Source organism: Apteryx rowi, unplaced genomic scaffold, assembly GCF_003343035.1.
Source record: "Apteryx rowi isolate R43461 unplaced genomic scaffold, aptRow1 scaffold_497, whole genome shotgun sequence".
Lineage (NCBI taxonomy): Eukaryota > Metazoa > Chordata > Aves > Apterygiformes > Apterygidae > Apteryx > Apteryx rowi.
In genome coordinates, this window is record NW_020450757.1 from 412,644 (window position 1) to 433,075 (window position 20,432).

A 20,432-nucleotide genomic window follows, 5' to 3' on the forward strand; every position below is an offset into this window, starting at 1 on the left:
GCCATCTCCATGCTCCTGCCCTGGAACGTGCCGCTTGTGCCAGCCAGAGCTGCTCCCCAGGCTCCTTAGTCACTGCAGCTGGCAAAGCAGCAAGGGAGCTTTTAGAGAGTCTGCACTGCTAAAGGGGAAGGCTGTAAGGCAAAATAATTTGGAATATGCTTTGCTACCTTGCTTACGTGACACCACTGGGACTTATTCATGCAAAGGTCAAGATCATTCCTGTACAGAGGGCTGCCTCAAGGCCAATATTCTACTTAAGTCTTATGTAAGTAGGATTTAAGTGGTGCATAGGACTTGTGCTCAATCTCTGTTCAGGGGTTTATTTCACTCATAGTTACACAGTCTGCCTTATAAATGGGCATCACTCCTTATACCAGCTTCAAAGTCTTGGCTATGTTAAGATATAGCTGCATGTGAGATTCACTGTGATAGTCCAAACTGAGGCACTGAAGAAGCAAGTGAGGGTACTATGGTCCGTGGCCAAAGACAGCAGTCATTCTCTCTGCCTCTGGCAACAGTGGTAAAAAGCTGTGTTGGTCATTGACGGTACTTGATCACAGAAGATGTAGATAAGCACATAACTCATGAGTGCTGGAGCAGCGCAGAGCCATGTGTCTGTTATGCATGGCCATCCCCAGCAAGTGAAAAGAAATGATTAATTTGGATCTTGATATTGTACATTATAGTTATACTACATTTATCTCTATTTATAATAATTTTACTTTTCATATAAATTATAATTATAATGGATGGAACTACACATGCATGCATACAGTGGAATGTGGCATTCAATCTCCCTTTGTCCCAGTCCCCCTCTTTCCTCCCTAATCTCAACAGCAACTAGATCTTTTGGATGATCATACTAAACACTGATAAATTTGAGTCTTTGTTGAGATTTTTATTTTTTCTTGGTACTCTCCTTCTTTCAGAAATTTGTTGTGAATGTTGAAAGGAAATAGGAAAATCATGTTAAAGCATCTGCTTCTTTTGTAAGACATTTGGGGAGTCTGGCTTGCATACTCTGAGCTAGAAATCAGCATCCAAGCAGCAGATTCATAGCTCTGAGCATGCATATCTGGTAGAAAGCAAATAACTGCATCTGCTGTTACACAAATAAGAAATGAAAATAGATCCTTCTGTCTCTAAGCATAAGTAACATAAACTGAGAAGACACCACAGATACATTCACAGATGATCTCACTGCTCTTGCTTTCAGAGTTAATAAGAATACCTTCCAAAACATTTTTGTTTGTTTAATACATTTCACAGTGTTAATATTAATACAGCAGTCTTAATATTAAGTTAACTTTAGTAGCTTGCTGCATTCACTAACAACACAGGCTGCCTTGATGTTTGTCACCTTTTGCAGGTAAAAAAGAAATTCAACAGTATTTTCTAAGCATGAAAACACTTATCAATTGCATCTTATTTAAATGTTGTATTTACAAATAATATTATCCAGATCTAAAAGAAAACAGTAGCATTTTTCTACTAAAAGGATTCCAAGAAGTCCTAGTGAAAGATTTATGTAGGTGATGATGAAGTGCTTAATTTTCTCCCTGCAGAATAGCTTCTGTCTCAGAAAAGGCTTGAGTCTGAGTTACATAAGCTTTATTTTTAATTCTCTGCACTTTCTATTGTTTTACATACAATGCTCCATATCCTTCTTATTGTATTTTAGCCATATAAAGCAATTGAAAAACCAAACAGGCTCAGGTATGAAATGTCTTTGCATATATCGGGGGAGAATCTGCATACAAAGGGACATTTATCAGGGGCGGCTGTTCCTCTGCTGAGGAAAGGAGCAAACCCGAGTCCAGAAACAGATGATGATCTTATCAAGAAAACCCTCCTCAGTAATATCATCAGCCTGCTCTTGCCAAGTCTGGCATTTCTGTATCATGTGTATTTGTGATGGAGAGAGAGAGGGAGCAAAGCTGTACAAGCTACATGTAACTGGGACCTGTACAAGTACCTACTCAACCCACTGAGTCTGCACAGTGTTATAATATAATTGGGAATCTCTTTTGCCAATATGGAGTATCCATGTAAGAATGGAGTTTCTATTATTCCTCTCAAAGGAAACTGCAGGGAGGGCTCTTCAGCTGCATGGGTTGCTTTTTGTTTTTTGGGTTTTTTTCATATTTTTGTAAATATTCGTACTCTAGTTTTTCCTGAAGGCATAGTTAGTAACACACTTTTTGAACAGTGATATTGAAAATTATTCAGAAATCCAAAAATAATCTTTTTTTTCTTCTTATATAAGATTTAGACTTTGAAAACGGAGGTGAAAATTGCTCTGGTAGTAAGCAAACTCAAAAATAAAGGTACAGTTACTTCTAATTTCATCATAGGATCAGGACTTCACCATGATGGTCTATCTTTACTTTCATTGAAAACTTAAGCTTTAACTTTCACATATTTGTGTCTAGAGCTGAAGAAACCTGAGCATGTTAAAATCATTTAAATAGATTGCTGTCTAGGTTATCTCATTATGTTGGGTTTGCACACCATGCATTGCATGCCTGTCTCATAGTCATTGAAGTCATTGAAGTTGGATGCATAGAAGACATAAATCAGTGTATGTCTTTCACAGGTTTTTAAGATGGGAAGATAAAAGGATTTTTTCTTCATTACCTGTTGTCCCTTCTGCCGCAGCCTTCTCTAATTCTGGCCCCACTATTCTCCTGGATGCAGTCTTCTTTTCTAATTTCTTGAGCTCAAAAACCCCACAAATTTAGGGGTATGGCTGTGTCTCTTTCTACTGCAGTCGACAGCTACAAGAGTGAGCTACAAGAGATGTTCTCTTTTCCCTGGCACTGTGCCAGGGAAATAGGTACTTTGTGTTGTGGGAATAGCTGTGGAGATTTATCCTTCCCTGGTTGGTTTACAAAGGCTGGCAGTTCTGCTGTGAGCTGTCACAACCTTGCAATGTAGCAAAGGCACAATTTCGCTGATGTTATGTTGTAGGACCTCCTGTTTCTTTTTAAATACTGAGTAAAATGTTCACCAGCACTAAGTGAATTAAGAAGTTTAATCTCATGGATTCTTTGTTTTGATTTTACCCATTGCATATGGAAGTGTATGCAATAGGCTTTCTCCCAGGCTAGATTTATTTGGGCTCTGTCTATAGAATAGGTGCTGATATTAACAGAATATTTTTCATATTATATGTAGCTAGCTGAGAAAATGGAGTAAACTGTAATGACTTTGAAACAAGTGAACAAGTCTTTGGCTATTTCTTAGGCTAAATATCTTTTACTTACTATGTCTTTTATTTTTTTCTTTGAATAGGTTTCTTTAAGTTCAGCTAAGTTGTCCAAATAAAGGAGAAGTCTATGCATCTGTATAAGAGGCTGTTTTACTCAAAAGCTAAGCAAACTCTAGCAGCAGTGTTCATCATGTACTACTTGCTTTCTGACTTCTATTTAACATTTTTAATTTAATCCAAAAAAAAAAAGAAATTTAGAGGTTACATTTTCATTTTAAATTGATACAGATGTTTTCACCACTGTAGGTCTATGCTCTTTTAATCTGGGATGAAATCTTGTTTTTCTATCAAGTTCTATAGATTCTTGGTTTGGTGGTCTTCTGTCATTTAATTTTGCCTCTTCCACTGTGTTTTAAATGCCTAGAACATCTGATGGTCTAGGGATTCAAATAACATACAAAGAACAGAGAGGGTGGGAGATCAATCAAAAATTAGTTGTGAAATTATAGGAATGTGAAGCACTATTGAAATGAAAGATTGTTCGCATTATATTAATTTTATATAAGCAAATGAAGACAAGTGAACTTTATAAATAGAATACAACTTTGAATTTTTGAAGTGTCAGTTGTGTACACTTTTATTGAAACTATGGTCTTTAAAAACTGTGCCTGTGTTGTGAGACATAATACACCTTCACATCATTGAAGTTACATCTGCACTGCAATCAGGAAATCTGGATCAGCTTTTGTGCATATAAAAAGCCACATTAAAGAGGCTTGAGTTTAGATACACTGGACGTGCTACACTCTGTCAGTGTAGTAGTGTTAGCTGGAGCTTAATGTAAACAAAATGGCAGGTTATGAACCATTTTTTCAGGAAAGTTTTACAGCCTGCACTGAGCTATGTGATGATCTGGCTACTTGGAAGTAGAGAATAGTATAGACCAGTTGTGAAGTGAAATCACATCACTGAGTGCAGTGTAGACATACTTTAAGTGTTCCGTTTAGCCAGGGTTCAGCTACTAGAGGAAATATGACAATAAGTATGGGGGTTTTTTGGTGGTTTAGCTTAAGTTAAGCACTTATAACAACACACRTGCCTTGGCTAAAAAGATAATGGTGTTTCTATCCTGTCCTTCTGTTTCAGTTTTGGGAATATACATGTTTTCTTTGTTTTCTTTCACTCCTGCAAGCTTTCTCTCTCCCTTTATTTCCTGATTATCTTCCATTGCCCTTTCTCCAGGATGTGTCTTTGTATCACAGTCAGACCCAACTCAGATTTTCAAATATCTCCTTCTCCAGACTCTCACTTGCTTGCCTTCCCCCACCCCGACCCATGGTCTTTTTTTTCTGAAAATCTTTGTGCAGTGTTTTCCTTACCGCGAATGTGCTTTCCCTCCCTTTATTGCCTATTGTAGGACAGTGCTGTTGAAGGTAAAGCTAGCACCTGTACTCTGCCATTTGCAGAACTAGTAGCAGGTAGGAAAGATAAACTCTGCTTCTGACTTTGGAGGCACTAAAGAAAGGTAGGGAGCATCAAGATTTTTGATACAGAAAAGGGAGAAGCCTTTTTATTTGTCTTTCTTACCTATACTGCACGGCACTATAGGGGAGCATCGGCAAGGTGGAATGAAGCTGGCAAGCTCAGCTGGGAGCGAAGTGGCATGTGGCAGCTTCTCCAGCGTTGTGTTTGCGATCTAGACCTGATGCTAAGGGTAGGCAAAGGAGTGCAGTTGCTCAGAGCAATAAATAGCTGTGGGGGTTGTCTTTGTGTCTACTTTACTCATGGCCAGGTTGACCTTACTGCTTTAGAGGGATGGGACCAGGRAGGATTGCTGTGGGGTGGCAACTACCTCAGAAAAAGGAAGGAGGCTGCTCTGTCCCCGCCTCCACTGCTTCCCCTCAGTGGCAGCAGAATAGCAACCCTCTCTCCAGGGCGACCCTACAGAGCTGTTTCCTCAGCTTTCAGTCCCCAGTCTGCTCCTCCTACCATCCTTCTCATCTTACGAGTGGCCTGGCCCTATTTTCTCCTTTTGGGGCAGCAAAATTCAATTTTGCCTTTGCTTCTGAGCAACCCACTCTACGTGTTTGTACCAAAAACACTGTAAATATAATTTTCATTGCAAAATATATTTTAAAATTTCTTTGGAAGATTGATTGTAAATTAGTCCATTACTATATGAACCCCAGTGTGAACGTGTCTCATATGTATGAGTTTTTCCAGTAAGTTATAGTAGGCATTTGTATCCCAGAGCAGGCTTGCAGTGCTGCAGAACAGATTTTACCCTGGCACCTGCCAAGTCTTCTCATTCCAAAGGCAGTGCACTGCAGGATGAGTACAGCCCTATCCCCTATGTATAAGTGAGCTCACATTCACAGGCTGAATCAGATAGCGCAGTGTATTAAATCCTTGACAAACACGTTAGCACTAGATAGTTGGCCATTTTCATAACACAGCTATATGAATTACCCTATTAACCACCATTCTTCCACCATAGTAGTGGCAGCTTTGCAGTCACTGCTGGAAGCAGTATACATTCATTCATCAAGAAGCGCCATAGCTTAGCATGTTTTGGGTTACTGCGTCAAACTCAGTTACTTGTTTTAGAGTTTTCAGCTATTGAATGAACCCTCTGGAAAGGGAATGTTTCTGTTTTGCCACCTCCATTATGTTATCTTTTTCAGTGCAATTACAAGCTAATTCAAAGCTCTTTGTGTTAGGCTAATAGCTTCTGATTCACTGCTGTCAGCCAGTACCTCTTTGTGCACTTTTAATACTGCCTGTCGGTGCCCCTACCACTTGCCTATGAAGAACTCTTTTTTTTTTTTTTTTTTTTTTGAGTGGAGGCTCATCATAGGCAAATCATTAATGGAACATCAAAAAGATCCCATCTGTTAAAGTTACATATGGCTAAAATCACAATTATCAAAAGTCTTTTCTTTTTTTTCATTCTTATCCTCACAATAAATGTAGTTGTCAGCAGGATAAGTTCACGCATTGGATAAGGTCACAATTTCATTTAGTGACAGCTTCCAACAGCGTGAACTTACAAGGTTCGATTTATTAAAGAGTCAGAAAGGATAAGATCACTGCATGGCCAGCCTGATTTATCAGGGTTTGACTGGAGTACTTGAATAGAGAATGTCGTATTTCAAGTTTATGTTCAAAACTGTAGTTTAGTGTGTGTTATGTCTCAGAGACTTGAAAACTGAGGGAGAAGAATTTAGACGAGGTATCTCAATAATGCAGTTTATGTCTGTCAAGCAAGTGTATGATCATTTTATATGGGAACTACCTTGTTAAGTATCACGAAAGTGTAAATGGGATAGTTCTCTGCATTGAGCTGTGTGTGCAAAACTACCTGCATTACATAGCTGTAATAGAGATAATCACTAGTCAAATCTTAATCTCTGATTCTTCCTGTGCATACAGCAAGGGAAGCAGATCTTGGGATCTGGGCTCAGCAGTGCTTAAGAACTTCTGAGAGTGCTTTTCTCTCACTTGGTCTGACTTCAGGGCAGTCCTTCTTTGAAACCACAACATATACCATTTCTCTTCCATAAAAAAATATTCATTGAAAGAACTAAGTGGCTATGCATATAAAATATACAAAGAGGAGCCATTAGCTAGTAGAAATTGGTAGAGCCCTTTAATGTTAAGTAAGGAAGGACTTGCTCATTCTTTTTCTTAACTGACTCCACTTAGAAAGCTGCTCCTGATGAAAAGCTACTGTCAAAGCTATCAGTGATTTGCTTAGAAATGTTAAACATTTATAAATCTGGATAAACTTATTTCTGAACAAAGTAGTTCACTTTTTCTCCTGCAAAACTCTGCTCATCATTCACCTTCAGATATTGACTCCCTTGTTTCTTATTCCAGAACGTGGGCAGATGGATCAAAGCCAGAATTATTGTGTTCAGGAATACCATTTACAGTTGGATTCTTCTGGTATTTGAACTATGGTCAAATCCTGTTAAGGGCCAAAAGCTGTTGTTGGATTCTGCAGCATGCTACATGCTTTCTGGATTTTTTTAAATGGTCTTTTTTTTTTAAAAAAGAAGAAAAAGTTAAAGTGACCCTTCTACCTCCCATTTTATATGAGCCCTATGTGGCATCCCTAAAACAATAGGTATATATAAGGAAAAAAAATCCTAAGTTTAGTCCTTTCATTCTGTTTTTGTGTCCACCAAGGTGGCCTAATATCTTAAAAGCCATGGGATGTTTTGTAGCTGTACCAGTGAGTCATGACTTGGGGCTTCTTTTACAGTGCAGCTATCATAAGTCTTTGAGTAATCACAGACTTTAAAAGTATGCTACATCAACAAGATAAGAGAAACAGCCCACAGCACTAACAGCATTATTTTTTACCAAAATTGATTAGCCCATACTATGTGTCTCAAATATTTTGTATAAACTTACTCAGCAAGCTGGAAATAAGTGTGTTCCTGAAGAGCAAGCTGAAAAAAAAATTTGCTCAGTAGCAAGGAAAAGTGAGGTAAATATCACTAAATGGAATGTCTATTAATTCAAAATTTTTTTACATAACTTTGCAAACCTTAAAGTCAGGACATCGCTTCCTTTGTACTTGTATTTCCTAGTGCTACTTCTGTTTTGCTTCTTGCTGTACTTCTCAATAGGACGGATGAGGGATCTAGGATGAAAGCAGCAGAATATTACTGCCTCTCTGACTTTGCCATAGGAATCATGAAGTATATCACATGCCTCATTCCAGGTGTGTCTATGAATTCTATATATTATAATTTGCTATTAAGTGAAAGATCTGGTGTTCCATATTGAGGTGGTCTGTTGCAAATACTGGTCACTAGAAACTACTAACTATGTTCAGCACAGAATTTTCTGCTCACTTTTGGGTTGGAGTGCTGAGTAAGGAAGCTGTAGCAGTCTTTCATCCTTTATTTTGCTTCTTTTTACTCCAGTCTTGGAATCTCCATGGACAGACACCTATGAAAAATCAGTACTAGTTGAGTCTTTACACCTTTTGCTGTAAGTGGTGATATGGCAGTAAAATCGCAGCTACTCTTTCCTTCCCTGATGTACATCAGGTAGGGTGTGAAGAAGACACTGAACAGAGGTGCAGAGGACAGTACCTACAGAGAGCACTTCCGACTTGTATCTGAACTATTTCTGACACTGAAGGAGCAATAGTACTCCTTCTGGCCTTACTGACCACTTCTTCAAATATTTTTAATTAAGAGTCACTGGGAGAGGATCTCTTCTTGAAGCAAACTCTCCTGCGGCCGCAAGCTGCTCGGGGGCTCAGGTGTGGCACCACTTGCCCTGTTTAAAAGCCCCCTACACGGGGGAAGCCAGACCCTGAATGCAGGGGAGGCCCATTCTTTCCATTGGGTCCATTGGTTGCCATCGTTTCCCTACCATTTGCCAAACGTAAAATTTCAGAGGAGCAAATGTTGTAAATGAATGCAGTAAAGTTGGAGACTCCTACTCAGTGGTCAGGGGAGTTCATGAGAGGATTTTTAATAGTGACATTTGTAATCTTTCTTCTACAAACCCTCGTACCAGCCCCTGGCTTTCCTATGCTTAGGGCAGACGAAGGAACATATACAGTGATTTTACGAAAGGGATAAAGACTCAGGCTCTGGTTAAAAAAAAAAAAACAAAAAAACCCCAAACTCATAGACCTTGCTTTGTATTATTGTTATTTTTTTAATTACAGCTCTCTTAGTGTTAATTTTTTCACCCTAAACAAACAAGGATTTCCAGTGAGAAAAATACTTTTGTCAAGGATCAAATTGCACCTTGTACAAGCATAGCTAAAATGTGTTTGTTTGCCCAAGCGCATGGACAGACTGTCTTTCCCAACTCTAACACTTGAATACACCCAAAACTTTAAAATGGCTGCTGACAAAGATGACCATAGAGAGATTTACCTTTTCTGGAAAATTATGATCACAGGAAAAAAAGTTTATGATGCAAAGTGTTTTGTAACCGTCTTTATAATCTACTACTCTCTGTTACAGTGTTCTTAGTGGAGGGCAAAATACAACTGTTTCAGTACAATTCAGCATAATGTTACTCCATCTGGAGTACATTTCAATATATTAATATGTATGTAAATAGATTGCCCAAACTACAATTTGCGACTGTAATAAGAAAGAATAAAAGAGAGAATGAATCCACATTAACTTATTCAATTATCAATTAAAGGCAAAAAATACAGTTTTGGAAAATGATTGCTTGTTTTTATGTCTGCCTCAAGCCTAAACTACTTTTAAAGATAAGGTTAATATTGTGAATCTTATTTAAAATATAAAATATGGTGATGTGTATCTTAAAACTTAGGTAGGTTTTTGGGTATCACTGGATGATCTGCCCTAAGTTTGTCGTTCTTAATCCATTAAAAGACAGGCCTGCTTGTAAATCCACAGGTGCAGATAAGGAGTCACTGTTTGACTGAGTCTGAGCCCTTTTCAAATGAAAAATGTCAGTGGCAGAAAGGGAGGCTGAATTATTTTTTAAAAGGGTTTTCAAAGATTCTCATGATTCCTTTGGTATCAGTTAAATGTGACATGTCCATAGACATGGCTGTTTTTTAGTGTGTAAAAGCAAGCAAATGCTACAGTTTTCATCTTTATGTAGAGAAGAAATGCTGCACTGTATCTAAGTGATCAACATGTTGCCTTGCAATACAGGAAAGATTCCTGTCTTCTATAATTAACATATAAAGAGATTTTTTCTTAATTAATTCAATTTGTGGCAACATGCTTGTGAGAGGGGAAAAATTATATATGTTTCACATATATATATTTATGGACACATATATATCACGTGTAAATTATATATAATTAATCTGTAGCTTTTCCTGTTTACATAGTGCCTTTTAAAATATCATAGCACCATCATGATGAGAATTCACCTGCAAACATATACGAGCTTTTGTGAACTGATACAGCTGTATTTCATAGAACATTTCACGTCCCAGTTTGCAAAAAGGATCTGATGCACCATTTTAAATAGTTTTGTAATCTGCAGTGCTTGGAGGTGAAATTCAGATTTCTTTGCTTGAAAATGGAAGCTGGAGCCAAGCCTTCTCTTTGGAAAATGGTCAAGATTAACTCCAAAGGACAAGGAAAACCTTCACAGTCCGGCTGTAGCACACATCCAGGCATTCATGGGAATGGTTAGTATGGGGAAGTATGTGGAGACTGCTTGCGAGCCAGCAGGAGTTACTCACTTCCTCCGGCCCAAGGTCGATCTCTCGGCAACTGCCAGTTCTAAATCTGGGACGAGTTTACTTATTGCATAGTTGGACTTCACACTGTTTGTGCAGACGCACAATCCTGATTTGGGGTAGAGTTGTTGAGAAGGGATGTACTGAGGCAAAAGGCAGGAATTACTGTTGCATCTGATTGGTATCGCAAAGGAAGAAGAACATACGTGGAAAACAGGTAGGGTGAAATCCTGGCTGCAGTGAAATCTGTATGAGTTCTGTTATACACTGCAACAAAAACAGGTTTTCAGCATGAATGCCTACCTTCAGGAAGGCCAAAGCTTGGAAGAACAACAGCATATAAAAATTTGGTTCAATGTCTAACAAGAGAAACAGAGATCAGTCCCCCATCTTCCCCCCCTTAAATTTTGAAGACAAAATTTATTTGAATTTCTTTATAAAAAGTGTTAGAAATTTTGTATAGGAACATGACTGTTGCTACATTTGTAACTGAAAAATTTATTCACAGAAAAATAGACTATTGAAGAGACTGCTTTGCAAAGAAGAGTTGTCAGAGTATTTTTTTTTTTTATAAAGTAAAATAAAAGTATTGGGGAGAAAGGTGTTGACAGAATTTTGTTTTTCCTTCTAAGGCAATGAACAATTGCTTGTTTATCTTTCTCTTTTCACTGGAAAAGAACAGAAAAGTTAATAGTGAGCTAAGGTAATGCTTTCAATTTTAAATGTTAATTTTGATGTTGTTACTTTAAAAATAAAGTTCACTTAAAAAAAAAAAAAGAAAAATTAGCACACAGAAGGCCACTTCAGAGTGGAAAAAAGAAATGATCATTCTCTATACCCCCATTGTTTTTAAGCATTTAGTGTTAAAACCTTAATATGACGAATTACATTATTTTGAGTCTAATTCTAAACTATTACTGCTGTAAAAGTTCATTTGGGTCAAAAAATCTTTTTTTTTAATTCTAGTAAATGTTTCTAGTAGCTCCTCCAAAATCAGTGGATTTATATTGCTATAAATGCAAAAAAAGTATGTCTCTAAAATTTTTAGTAGCTGAATGCTTCAGAATGTGGTCTTTGTGACAGCAAAAATGCATCAAGGAGCTTAATGCACCAGGTGTGCGTACTATTCCAGTTTCTCTTTTCAGCTATCATTTTCCCCCTCCTCAGTATTTCTTAAGAACTTTTATGAAACCACTATTCTCACTCATTCTCAACGATCTACTGAATAAAAAATGCCTTCAAACTATAATGTATGTGAAAAGATGCAAGAAAGGAATGGGACTTTCTACACCAAATTTGAATATAATTATAAGGAAAAAGGTTTGTTTTTCTTTCGCAGGGTGACAAGATCAGTTGTTTTTCAGACAAGCATAATTAATTTTCATTGTATGGGTCCTCAGGACATTGTGCATGTAAAGCAAGCACAAAGGCAGAGGTGGTTGTTGTCAAGGCACAAGTGAAAGTACTCTAAACATTGCTTGTTTTCTTTGTTTGCAGGAGAGTTGGAGATGTTCCAGAAAGATGGGGAGCGCAAGATTCAGAGCCGGCAGCAGCTTCCAGTTGGAACAACGTGGGGGCCTTTTGCTGGGAAGATGGATCTGAATAATAACACCTTGGTATGTAGATGCTCAGAGACACTTTACTTCATTATATTGTGTGTCATACTTTAGGGAATAGCCTGTGTTATTACTCAAACAGAGCATTTCAAAACAGGCATTGTTAGCTCTCACGGACAGTGGTATTTGGATTTTTTCCAATTAGTTCATCTGTGCCAACCATCCACATAAAGTTATTTGGAGCACAGGTTAATAATATTAAACTAATTATTTTATAGAAGAAGAAAAATGTCACTTCTTTATTTACTAAACCAAACCAGTGCTTTTTGGTTTTAATAAAATACCTGATTTTGAGTGTAGTTTTAGAAGTTTCTTAGCATTAATTGCTGAGTATTTAATTTATATTAATGTATGATATAGCAAATAAATAAGTGCATTAATTTATACTAAAATCCATTAAATTTGCTGTAATGTTAAGGCTACTGAACACAGCAAGACCTTTCAGCAGTTTAAAAGATATTGAAAGGCACCTGTCATATAATATATTCATTATTAGCCTTTATTTTATTATAATTGCAGAAAGTATATGGGCCATATTACTTGTAAGTAATGCTTTATTGATATCGGTTTAGTGCACTGAAAATCATGTTGTTCCTGGGTCTTCATTTCATTTTTGTTTGTGCTGATTTTAAGTCTGAGCTTCAATATTATTTATATATAGTTCAGATTAATTTTGTGACAATATCTGTAAAGGTGACTCTTTAATGTAAAAAGAAACAAATATATGTAGCAGAAGTGTTTTAGAAAACCCTAGAATATGCATTGCCCTGTAGGATACTGCTAAAGAATCATTATTCTCAGCTGGATCACAATTTGATATTACAGATTTTGCATGAACTCATTAACATAAAGAACTGTAGAACTATTTCACTGAAATCTGTTACATACATTTGGGGTAGATACAACTTGGATATAAAGTGAGAAGCTGAACTTCCTGAGGTTGGGGATATTGTTCCTTCCACATTGGAGGACCTGAACAAAAGCGATGCTAGTGCTCACGGGTGGGGAGTGCTGAGCAGCTAAAATATGTCAGAGGGGACCGTGAGCCAGGGTGATGTGGATGGGGTGGGGGAATGGGGCAGCTGGAATTCTTTGCCTCCTCCCTGGAGAACATATGACTATAAATTGGAGTTCTGTTTTTAAAAGCTTGCTGTATAGTATGCATATCACTTTCTGTAAATATGCCTATTGAAATTGTAAAGAGGCTCTGTATTTTTGCAGGTACATAGTAGCCATTTAAAATCTTGATATTTCATAGACTTTTTAGTGTAATTTATTAGCAGAAGGTGCTAACGAGTTATTACAGAAAGCCTCATGGAAACTTTGTCTAAGTTTGGAGGAGTTCAGCATTCCCAATCCAGGTCAGATTTCCCATTCAGTCACCTGAATAAAGGATGGATTTTCAAAAGTGCCAGATGCTCAAAACCCCCTATTGTTAGAAAGGGAAATGGACAATTTGAAAACCTGTCTCAGTTTGCTCTTCTCCGTCTATTTTATTTCATTTCTATTTCATCATCTATTTTGTTTTTAGTCTGTCAGCACTCACATACTGTTATTCATAAAATGTTGTTTGCTACAACCAGCTGTAATTGAAATAATTTGCTAAGGTTCCACCACTACTACTCTCATCAGTCCTCGTGCAATAGAAACCTTAGTCACTGACCACATAATACATAAAGAAAAATGCTCACAATGTGTTGTCCCTATTGCTCTGTCCACTTCTACCACTCCTTCAGGTATGTATGACATAAGGCAAATGTTTGAGTATGAGAGATGACGAAGACTGACCCATAACACAAGAGTTACATTATCAGTCACCATTGCCTCATGTAGGCAAAATGTATAAATACATTTTGAAATGAGAAAAATTTCTGTAAACAGAATTGTCATCCTTATCAATATTCTCTTGCTCCCTGAATATTTCTATCTTTTGAGATATTCAAAACTCAGCTGAAATTATCCTAAGCAATCCGATCTGACTTCGAAGTTGAATCTAACTTCGAAGTTGGCCCTGATTTCAGTGGGAGTTTGGCCTGGATGATCTCCAAAGGTCTCTTCCAGCCTGAATTATTCTATGATTCTAAGTATTGTTTCTCTTTCCTGAATATCAGAGGTGCTTCCTGTAATCATACATTTGTTACTTTAAAATGCTTTGTAAAGAAATGTAAACCTTTTGATAAATTTTTAATTTACTGTTTAAGTAACACAAACTCAGTGCCAGCTTCTACATATTTTTCTTTTATCTTTTTTTTTCTTGAAATGATTCTGTTTTATTTATGATCTTTCTGTTTGCTTGACACATTTGATTACTTTTCTCACTAGCATACGTGCTCTTTGTTGTTTATAAGGGGAGTTGTGTTTGTTTGCTTAAGTTATTTATATCTGTTTTTGAAAGCTCATTGGGTAGAGTTTTACCTCCCTAGGATTCAATCAGTGTTTCACATCAGCAGCTGATAGCAGGTTTAGTACATTTCTGAATGAGAACTTCAAACATCGTGCTGTTATAAACATCAAATAATCTTTGGAAAAAATCTTTAATTTTTGGTAAGGAGAGGAAAGAAAAATTTGATGAATCTCTGGTGAGTGACTATCACAATTTTTGCAACTGGTCTCTTTATCGTAAAGTGTGTTTGTGGCTGACTGCAAGTGTCTTACCTGTCTTTACTGAAGTTTAGCGGTAGCACTGTGACACTTACTCTGCCTCACAGGATTCACTTACCTAACTATAACAGTTATAGCCTACTTGCTAGCTTTTTGCTCAGCACTGAACAAAATCTTTACAAGTAGTATCCTGCTGAAGCGCTTCATATTTCAAGCAGTGCTATGGTGCTGAATACAGACTCACTGCTGTTGGCTCAGGAGATTCAGCAAGCTAATTAATTCAGCACAGTAATTAATTGAGTCACCGTGCCAGATGTCAAATACTTTTTAGATCTTTCAAATTTCTATCTTGAAGAACATTAACAGTATACATCTCAGAATAGTGGAAGGCTAGGTACCTTGAACAACTGATTTAAGTGCTTTTTGCAACTGTGATAGGATTAGCTGTTGTTGACTTCATCAGGAGTGCCTCAGCACTGTCGGGAGATGTGGTGGAGCAATGTCCATATCAAGACTTTAGAAGACTTAAACTCTAATGGTTGAATTAAAGACAGCTCAATGACTAACAAAGTTCTTAATTTTTCTCATCTAGTAGTTGGCCAGTGCTCATGAATTCCAGAGTGATCAAAACCCTTTATGAAATAGTTTGCCATATTGCATTACTATTACTGTTGATGAAGTCTTGATGCAGCCACCATAAAGCTTAAGAATGTTGCCTTTCAAGAACAAAGAGTGAGTCTCAGATCTTAAAAGTTATTTAGACATTTAACTCCTATTTAACTCCTATCCTTAAATCACTATCCAAATATTTTTATATCTATTTAGATATTGTTGTTATATTTGGATAGATAGGTCTAATATTTAGATACCTTTAATGTTCTGTTCCTCATAATTTTGCCAAATGGACAAAATTCCTCTGCTCTCAGCTGCTTGCATGGTGTTTGCATCTGTGTGCACACTTGGGCATACAGGTTATTGCCTTCCAGGTCTTTCCACTTCACTCCTGCTGCAAGCATGGCAGTTGATAGTCACAAGAAAATGATATACTAGTGTTTTAAAGTGGAACCATGATGGTACTCAGATGCCAGTGGTTAAAAGCAGGAATGTAAGGTTATTGCCCTCTCTTTCTGATTGAGTCAGCAAACTTTCTGTTATGCCTATGTTTGACAAAAGTCTGTATTAATTCTCCAGGACTGCAAGAGAAATACAATGGAAGAGATTTCTTAGAAAGATGAAAAAGACATAATCTTTTCAAGCCTAGAAAGTGTACTAAAATAAGGGGTTGTTCTCTTGTTTTAAAGTAAAAAGTTATCAGCTACATATTTCCAGATTTTGTTTGAGATTCAATTTTATCTGGCTGTTTTGACAAACAGGACACATTAAGAGCTTTGTACAATTCTGTCTTCTATCTACTGTTGGTGACAACTCAGTTCTAAAGGGAAGGCAGCATGATTTAATCACTAGTTTGCCAGGAGAGCTCCAGCTGTGCACTTTGCTCTGAAAATGCAGTAGTTTGCAAGTACCTGCAAGTAGACAGGAATACATTTCTAAGCGTGAAACTGGTGGGTAGTGAATGCTGTCTTTAAGTGGAAAGTGGATTTGCACAAATGTCAAGTATAATGTGAACAGGAAGATGAGATAAATGGAAGGCTGTTCTAGATTGATCCTGGAAACCAATAAAAGAGTAGATGCTGCACATAAGCATAGCACAACTAAGTACAACTATCTAAGTAGTTCCAAATCCAAGTCACTGACAGGTTATTTAAGAAAAGGCTATTTGTTTGCTTTTTCCCAGATACAAATATTTTCCCTCTTCAGATGCACCTATGCTATTGGGTTTTTTGTATTCTTTTACAACTTTGAGGGAATGAGATCCTTCAAAGAAAAGAATATTTCGAACAGTTCCCAACAGCAGTCAGTGCTTCTAGAGAAGTGGCAAAGCATGCACAGCCCGTGATGAATGTCAAACAGTGGCTCTTGCCATTACTTCATTAATCAAGTGGAGGCATTCTGAAAAATGTTCTCCTTTGGCTGCAGCCATCTGTTTTTTGGCGTTAATCTGTGCCCCATGGCAGGGCTTTGTGAAGCAAAACAATGCACAGTTGGATCCGGCCCCCCCTGTTGTTGTAGCCTTGTCGTAAGGAGGAGAGCGTGGTGCAGGCCTGTATCGGCCTGATAAGGAAAAGAGGATTCAAAATGGCTATGAAGGGAATCCGTGGGAGTGAAGTGTGCAGTGTTAGACCAGGCGAGCAATGGGATACAGCAGAGACCCTTTAATGGGATCTGGAAGGTTGGGTGCCAAAGCTGCACTTCTAGAAGATATCCTCACGAAACAGTTTGACTGGGGAGTGCCGGGACTGTCCAAGGAGCCAAGGTTCAAAATGCAGTGAAGTTATTCATGCGCTAATCTGTGGCTGCTAGTCGCTTCAGGTCAGAAAAGTTGTATCTGTAGTACCCAGCAACTTTTAATCTTTACAGTTGCAGTATGAGAGTTTGCTAGGCACTTTGGTTGGAGGTGCTTTGCAGCCACTGAGACAGCCTTCATTTAGGCTCTCTGTGGTTTGTTGTTTAAATAGTGATTTCTGTTATGAGTTTAAGGTAAACACTGGAATGTGTAAGGTATCTTCATCTTTAAATATTTACCTGCAAATGGCTCTTATTAATATAGTCATTTTTATATTTAATTGCCAAAAATAATTTTTGAATAATGAGCCTTGATTCTAATTTTTGTTGTAACAGTTTTATGCCTCAACTAACTACAGAAGATTTCTTTCTCATTTTTACTGTTGGTACTGTCAGGCTTTTCATGTTTAAAACTGTAGTTTGGATTAAAACAGTGATTTCTGTCCCAAATACTAGAAGACTTTAATATAACAGCATTTCTGGATAACGAGCTGTATTACACTTATGGTGATATACTGATGCACCAAAAATTACCAGTGTTGACCATTTTACACTAACTGATTCATCTAAAAAAGCTGAGATATGTTGGTGTGATGCAGAAATTCACATCCACAATGGCCTTTGAAAACAGTGTCTCGTCTTTTATAAAGTGCCACAAAAATACACAGGTGAGGGGAGTGCAATGACAGAAAAACTTTGTATAAACCTTTGTCCCTAATTGTAGCTCAGACGCTTCTTTTTTCAAGAAAAAAAAAAGTTATTTCTGTTCCTCTGTTTACATTTATACAGCAGAGCTAATTTAAAACATTTGTCTAATATTATAACAACATATGGTAATGATCTGAATAAACATCAAGTTTTGAAAAAAGACAAAAGCGGTTATCTCAGGCTTGAGGAGATAATTGCCGGAATAGGAATAGGTGATAAAACAACATGTTCCATACAAAAAGGGTCATGTTGATCATGCAGATGTCTATAAATTCTATTAGTACACTGCTATTGATTCTGCATAAATATACCTTAATCTTAATTTTAAGATATTAAGTATTTGAGGGACACATATATATATATTTTTTTAAGCAAACATTCTTGGGGAGACAGGATTGAGATTACATTGTTCTTTTTAGTTTCTTTATTTCTGAATCAATGATTTCCAAAATTTAATATTATGTCAATGGGAATTTTTTCCATAGGGTTTATTTGGGTTTCCCCTGACTGAAGCCCTTTCTTAAGGGTTATTCTTAACCCTTACTTAAGGTATATTTCTTATATATTCATACACCCATGGTTCATTTTCACACCTGTTTATCAAAACAGCAAATCTTCAATTCGTTAAAAACTACCACTGGTCACTTAAAAAGCTTGTTAAAAATAATTCAGTTCCTTGGTACTTGCCATAAGCATCTCCATTAAGCAGACTTGATCCTAATACTATCATAATTTAATGATAGATATTACCAGTCATTCTCATTGAACTAAATCAGTTCCCTGGGAGAAATCTCTATAAACTGCCCCATTTCCACGAGCTTCGTATCAGTAGGGCAGTGTTTCTGGAAGTGGGGATGTGCACTGGGGTACCCCTCGAGGAAGCTGCCGTGAGCAATGCAAAGGGACAGCCCCGAGGAAGAGCCTGGGGGAGGCTCGGGTCCGGGCACCGAACAATGGCAAGAAAATTTGGTCTGGGCATCCCGGGCAGCAGGAACACAGAGAAGCACTGGCTGCAAGCCTAAGTGCGAGGGTCTTCGGTTTTAGGCTGTGGGGAAGAGCAGAGAAGAGAGGGTATACTTGAGCACGGTACACAGTTAAACTCGCATGTTAAAGTTAGCATGAACCCTTGCAATCAGCTGTGCAGTAGCAACATATTCTTGTGTTACTAGACTGCGTCCATCTACTCTAATCACCTCTGCACCTTAAGCATTTATTTTGGTATTGTAGATCTTGCTAATTTTGTAACCCAACTTTTAGAACAGGATGTAGTCTTACTTAAAAACTTTGGGTGAGGTAAATAATCAAATTAGTTCTTTTTAAGAACATTCATGTAGCTCAGGACACTTAAATACCTACGAGTATATATAATACAAGGCATGAGTACAACATGCATGTTGAAGCTCAGGATATAAACATTAAGGTTATTCTCTGAGGAAATTAAAAAAATGCATACTTTTAATAAAGATATTTCATCTTATTTACAAAATATATGTATTATTATAGACTAAGCAGATATAAAATGTCAGACTTAAATATTCAGCAGTTACTGAAATAGCTTTCTTCTCACCAAATGTTAAACAACACCACTTTTTTTTAACTCTGAGATAAAAATCAGTTTCTAAAATGTTGACACATTTTTTTCAGTAGTTACACATCCACAGAACAAGTGTGGGAAATTCTAGCCCCATCATTTTAATGCAACGTAAAACTGTGAAGGTGCGTGCTATATGTTTGCTCTGTTAAGCCATGAATTTGGTACTTAGGAGAGTCACTGAACAGAAAGACTTGGAAACTTATGTTCTCTCTTTGACCATTAGAAAGATAAAAATCTGAAAGTAGTGTGTTTCAGCCTCTTGGGTGCTCCTGGGTTTCTTTGGTGCAACTACACGTAAATCTATGCCTCCCCAAGAGTTGTTAGCGTCAGTGTATGTTGTTAGAGGAGAAAAACATGATAATGCTATTGTGTATGGAAGTGTAGTACTTTTTGTGTTTTAAATCAGTGTGTTATTTAGACCTCCTTGCAAATGAGGTAGGATTATGAAAACATCAATGAATGTTTTCCATAATATTTGTGGAACTAGATTTGAAATTATTTTCTATTTTCATTCAAATGAAAAAATGTCTTCCACTGAAGGAAGAAACTTGTGGTTTCAGTGAAGATAGTGGCTTCTTGCTGCTCACTTCAGTAAAGAAGACGTAGTGATCGAAATTCCAAGCATCACTTCCCTTTGTTTCTGAATATTCTTAAGAGAAATACATATAAATTTTCAAGAATGATGGAAATGAAAAGTATTTCTAGTTATTTCAGTACCAGCCAAACTAACTATATTCTGTGAAAGTCTGTTTTTGAATGTTTGTAGTAGTAAAAAAAACTTCAATATTTATATTAAGTATAATTACTAGTGTGTGTTCCCTGTGTGTGTATATTTATATACATAAATTGTAATATTTATATATATAAATTGTGTTTGCAAGTACATGAAATATAGCATGTTCTAGGCAGAAAAAATATTGTTATTAGGTCCTAAAAATCAGAGTTTTATTTGAAATACTAACATTTTGCTGGACTTTCTTCTTAGTTCAGCTATAGATGCTTTGCTAATGATGTTGTAGCATCACACAGCCAGTAGCAAAACTTGTCCTTTTCCAGATGCAGCAGATTTACTTTGCACCATTAAAATAT

At 37.1% G+C, this 20,432-nt stretch overlaps 1 protein-coding gene across 1 annotated transcript in view; it reads left to right on the plus strand.

The window, feature by feature from the left end:
• ZFPM2 (zinc finger protein, FOG family member 2) overlaps nt 1–20,432 on the plus strand; it is a 314,563-nt gene that overhangs the window by 145,122 nt on the left and 149,009 nt on the right. The window contains exon 4 of the mRNA XM_026079249.1: nt 11,919–12,037. Within this exon, the coding sequence (XP_025935034.1) occupies nt 11,919–12,037 (119 nt within the window). The remainder of the gene's footprint in view (nt 1–11,918; nt 12,038–20,432) is intronic.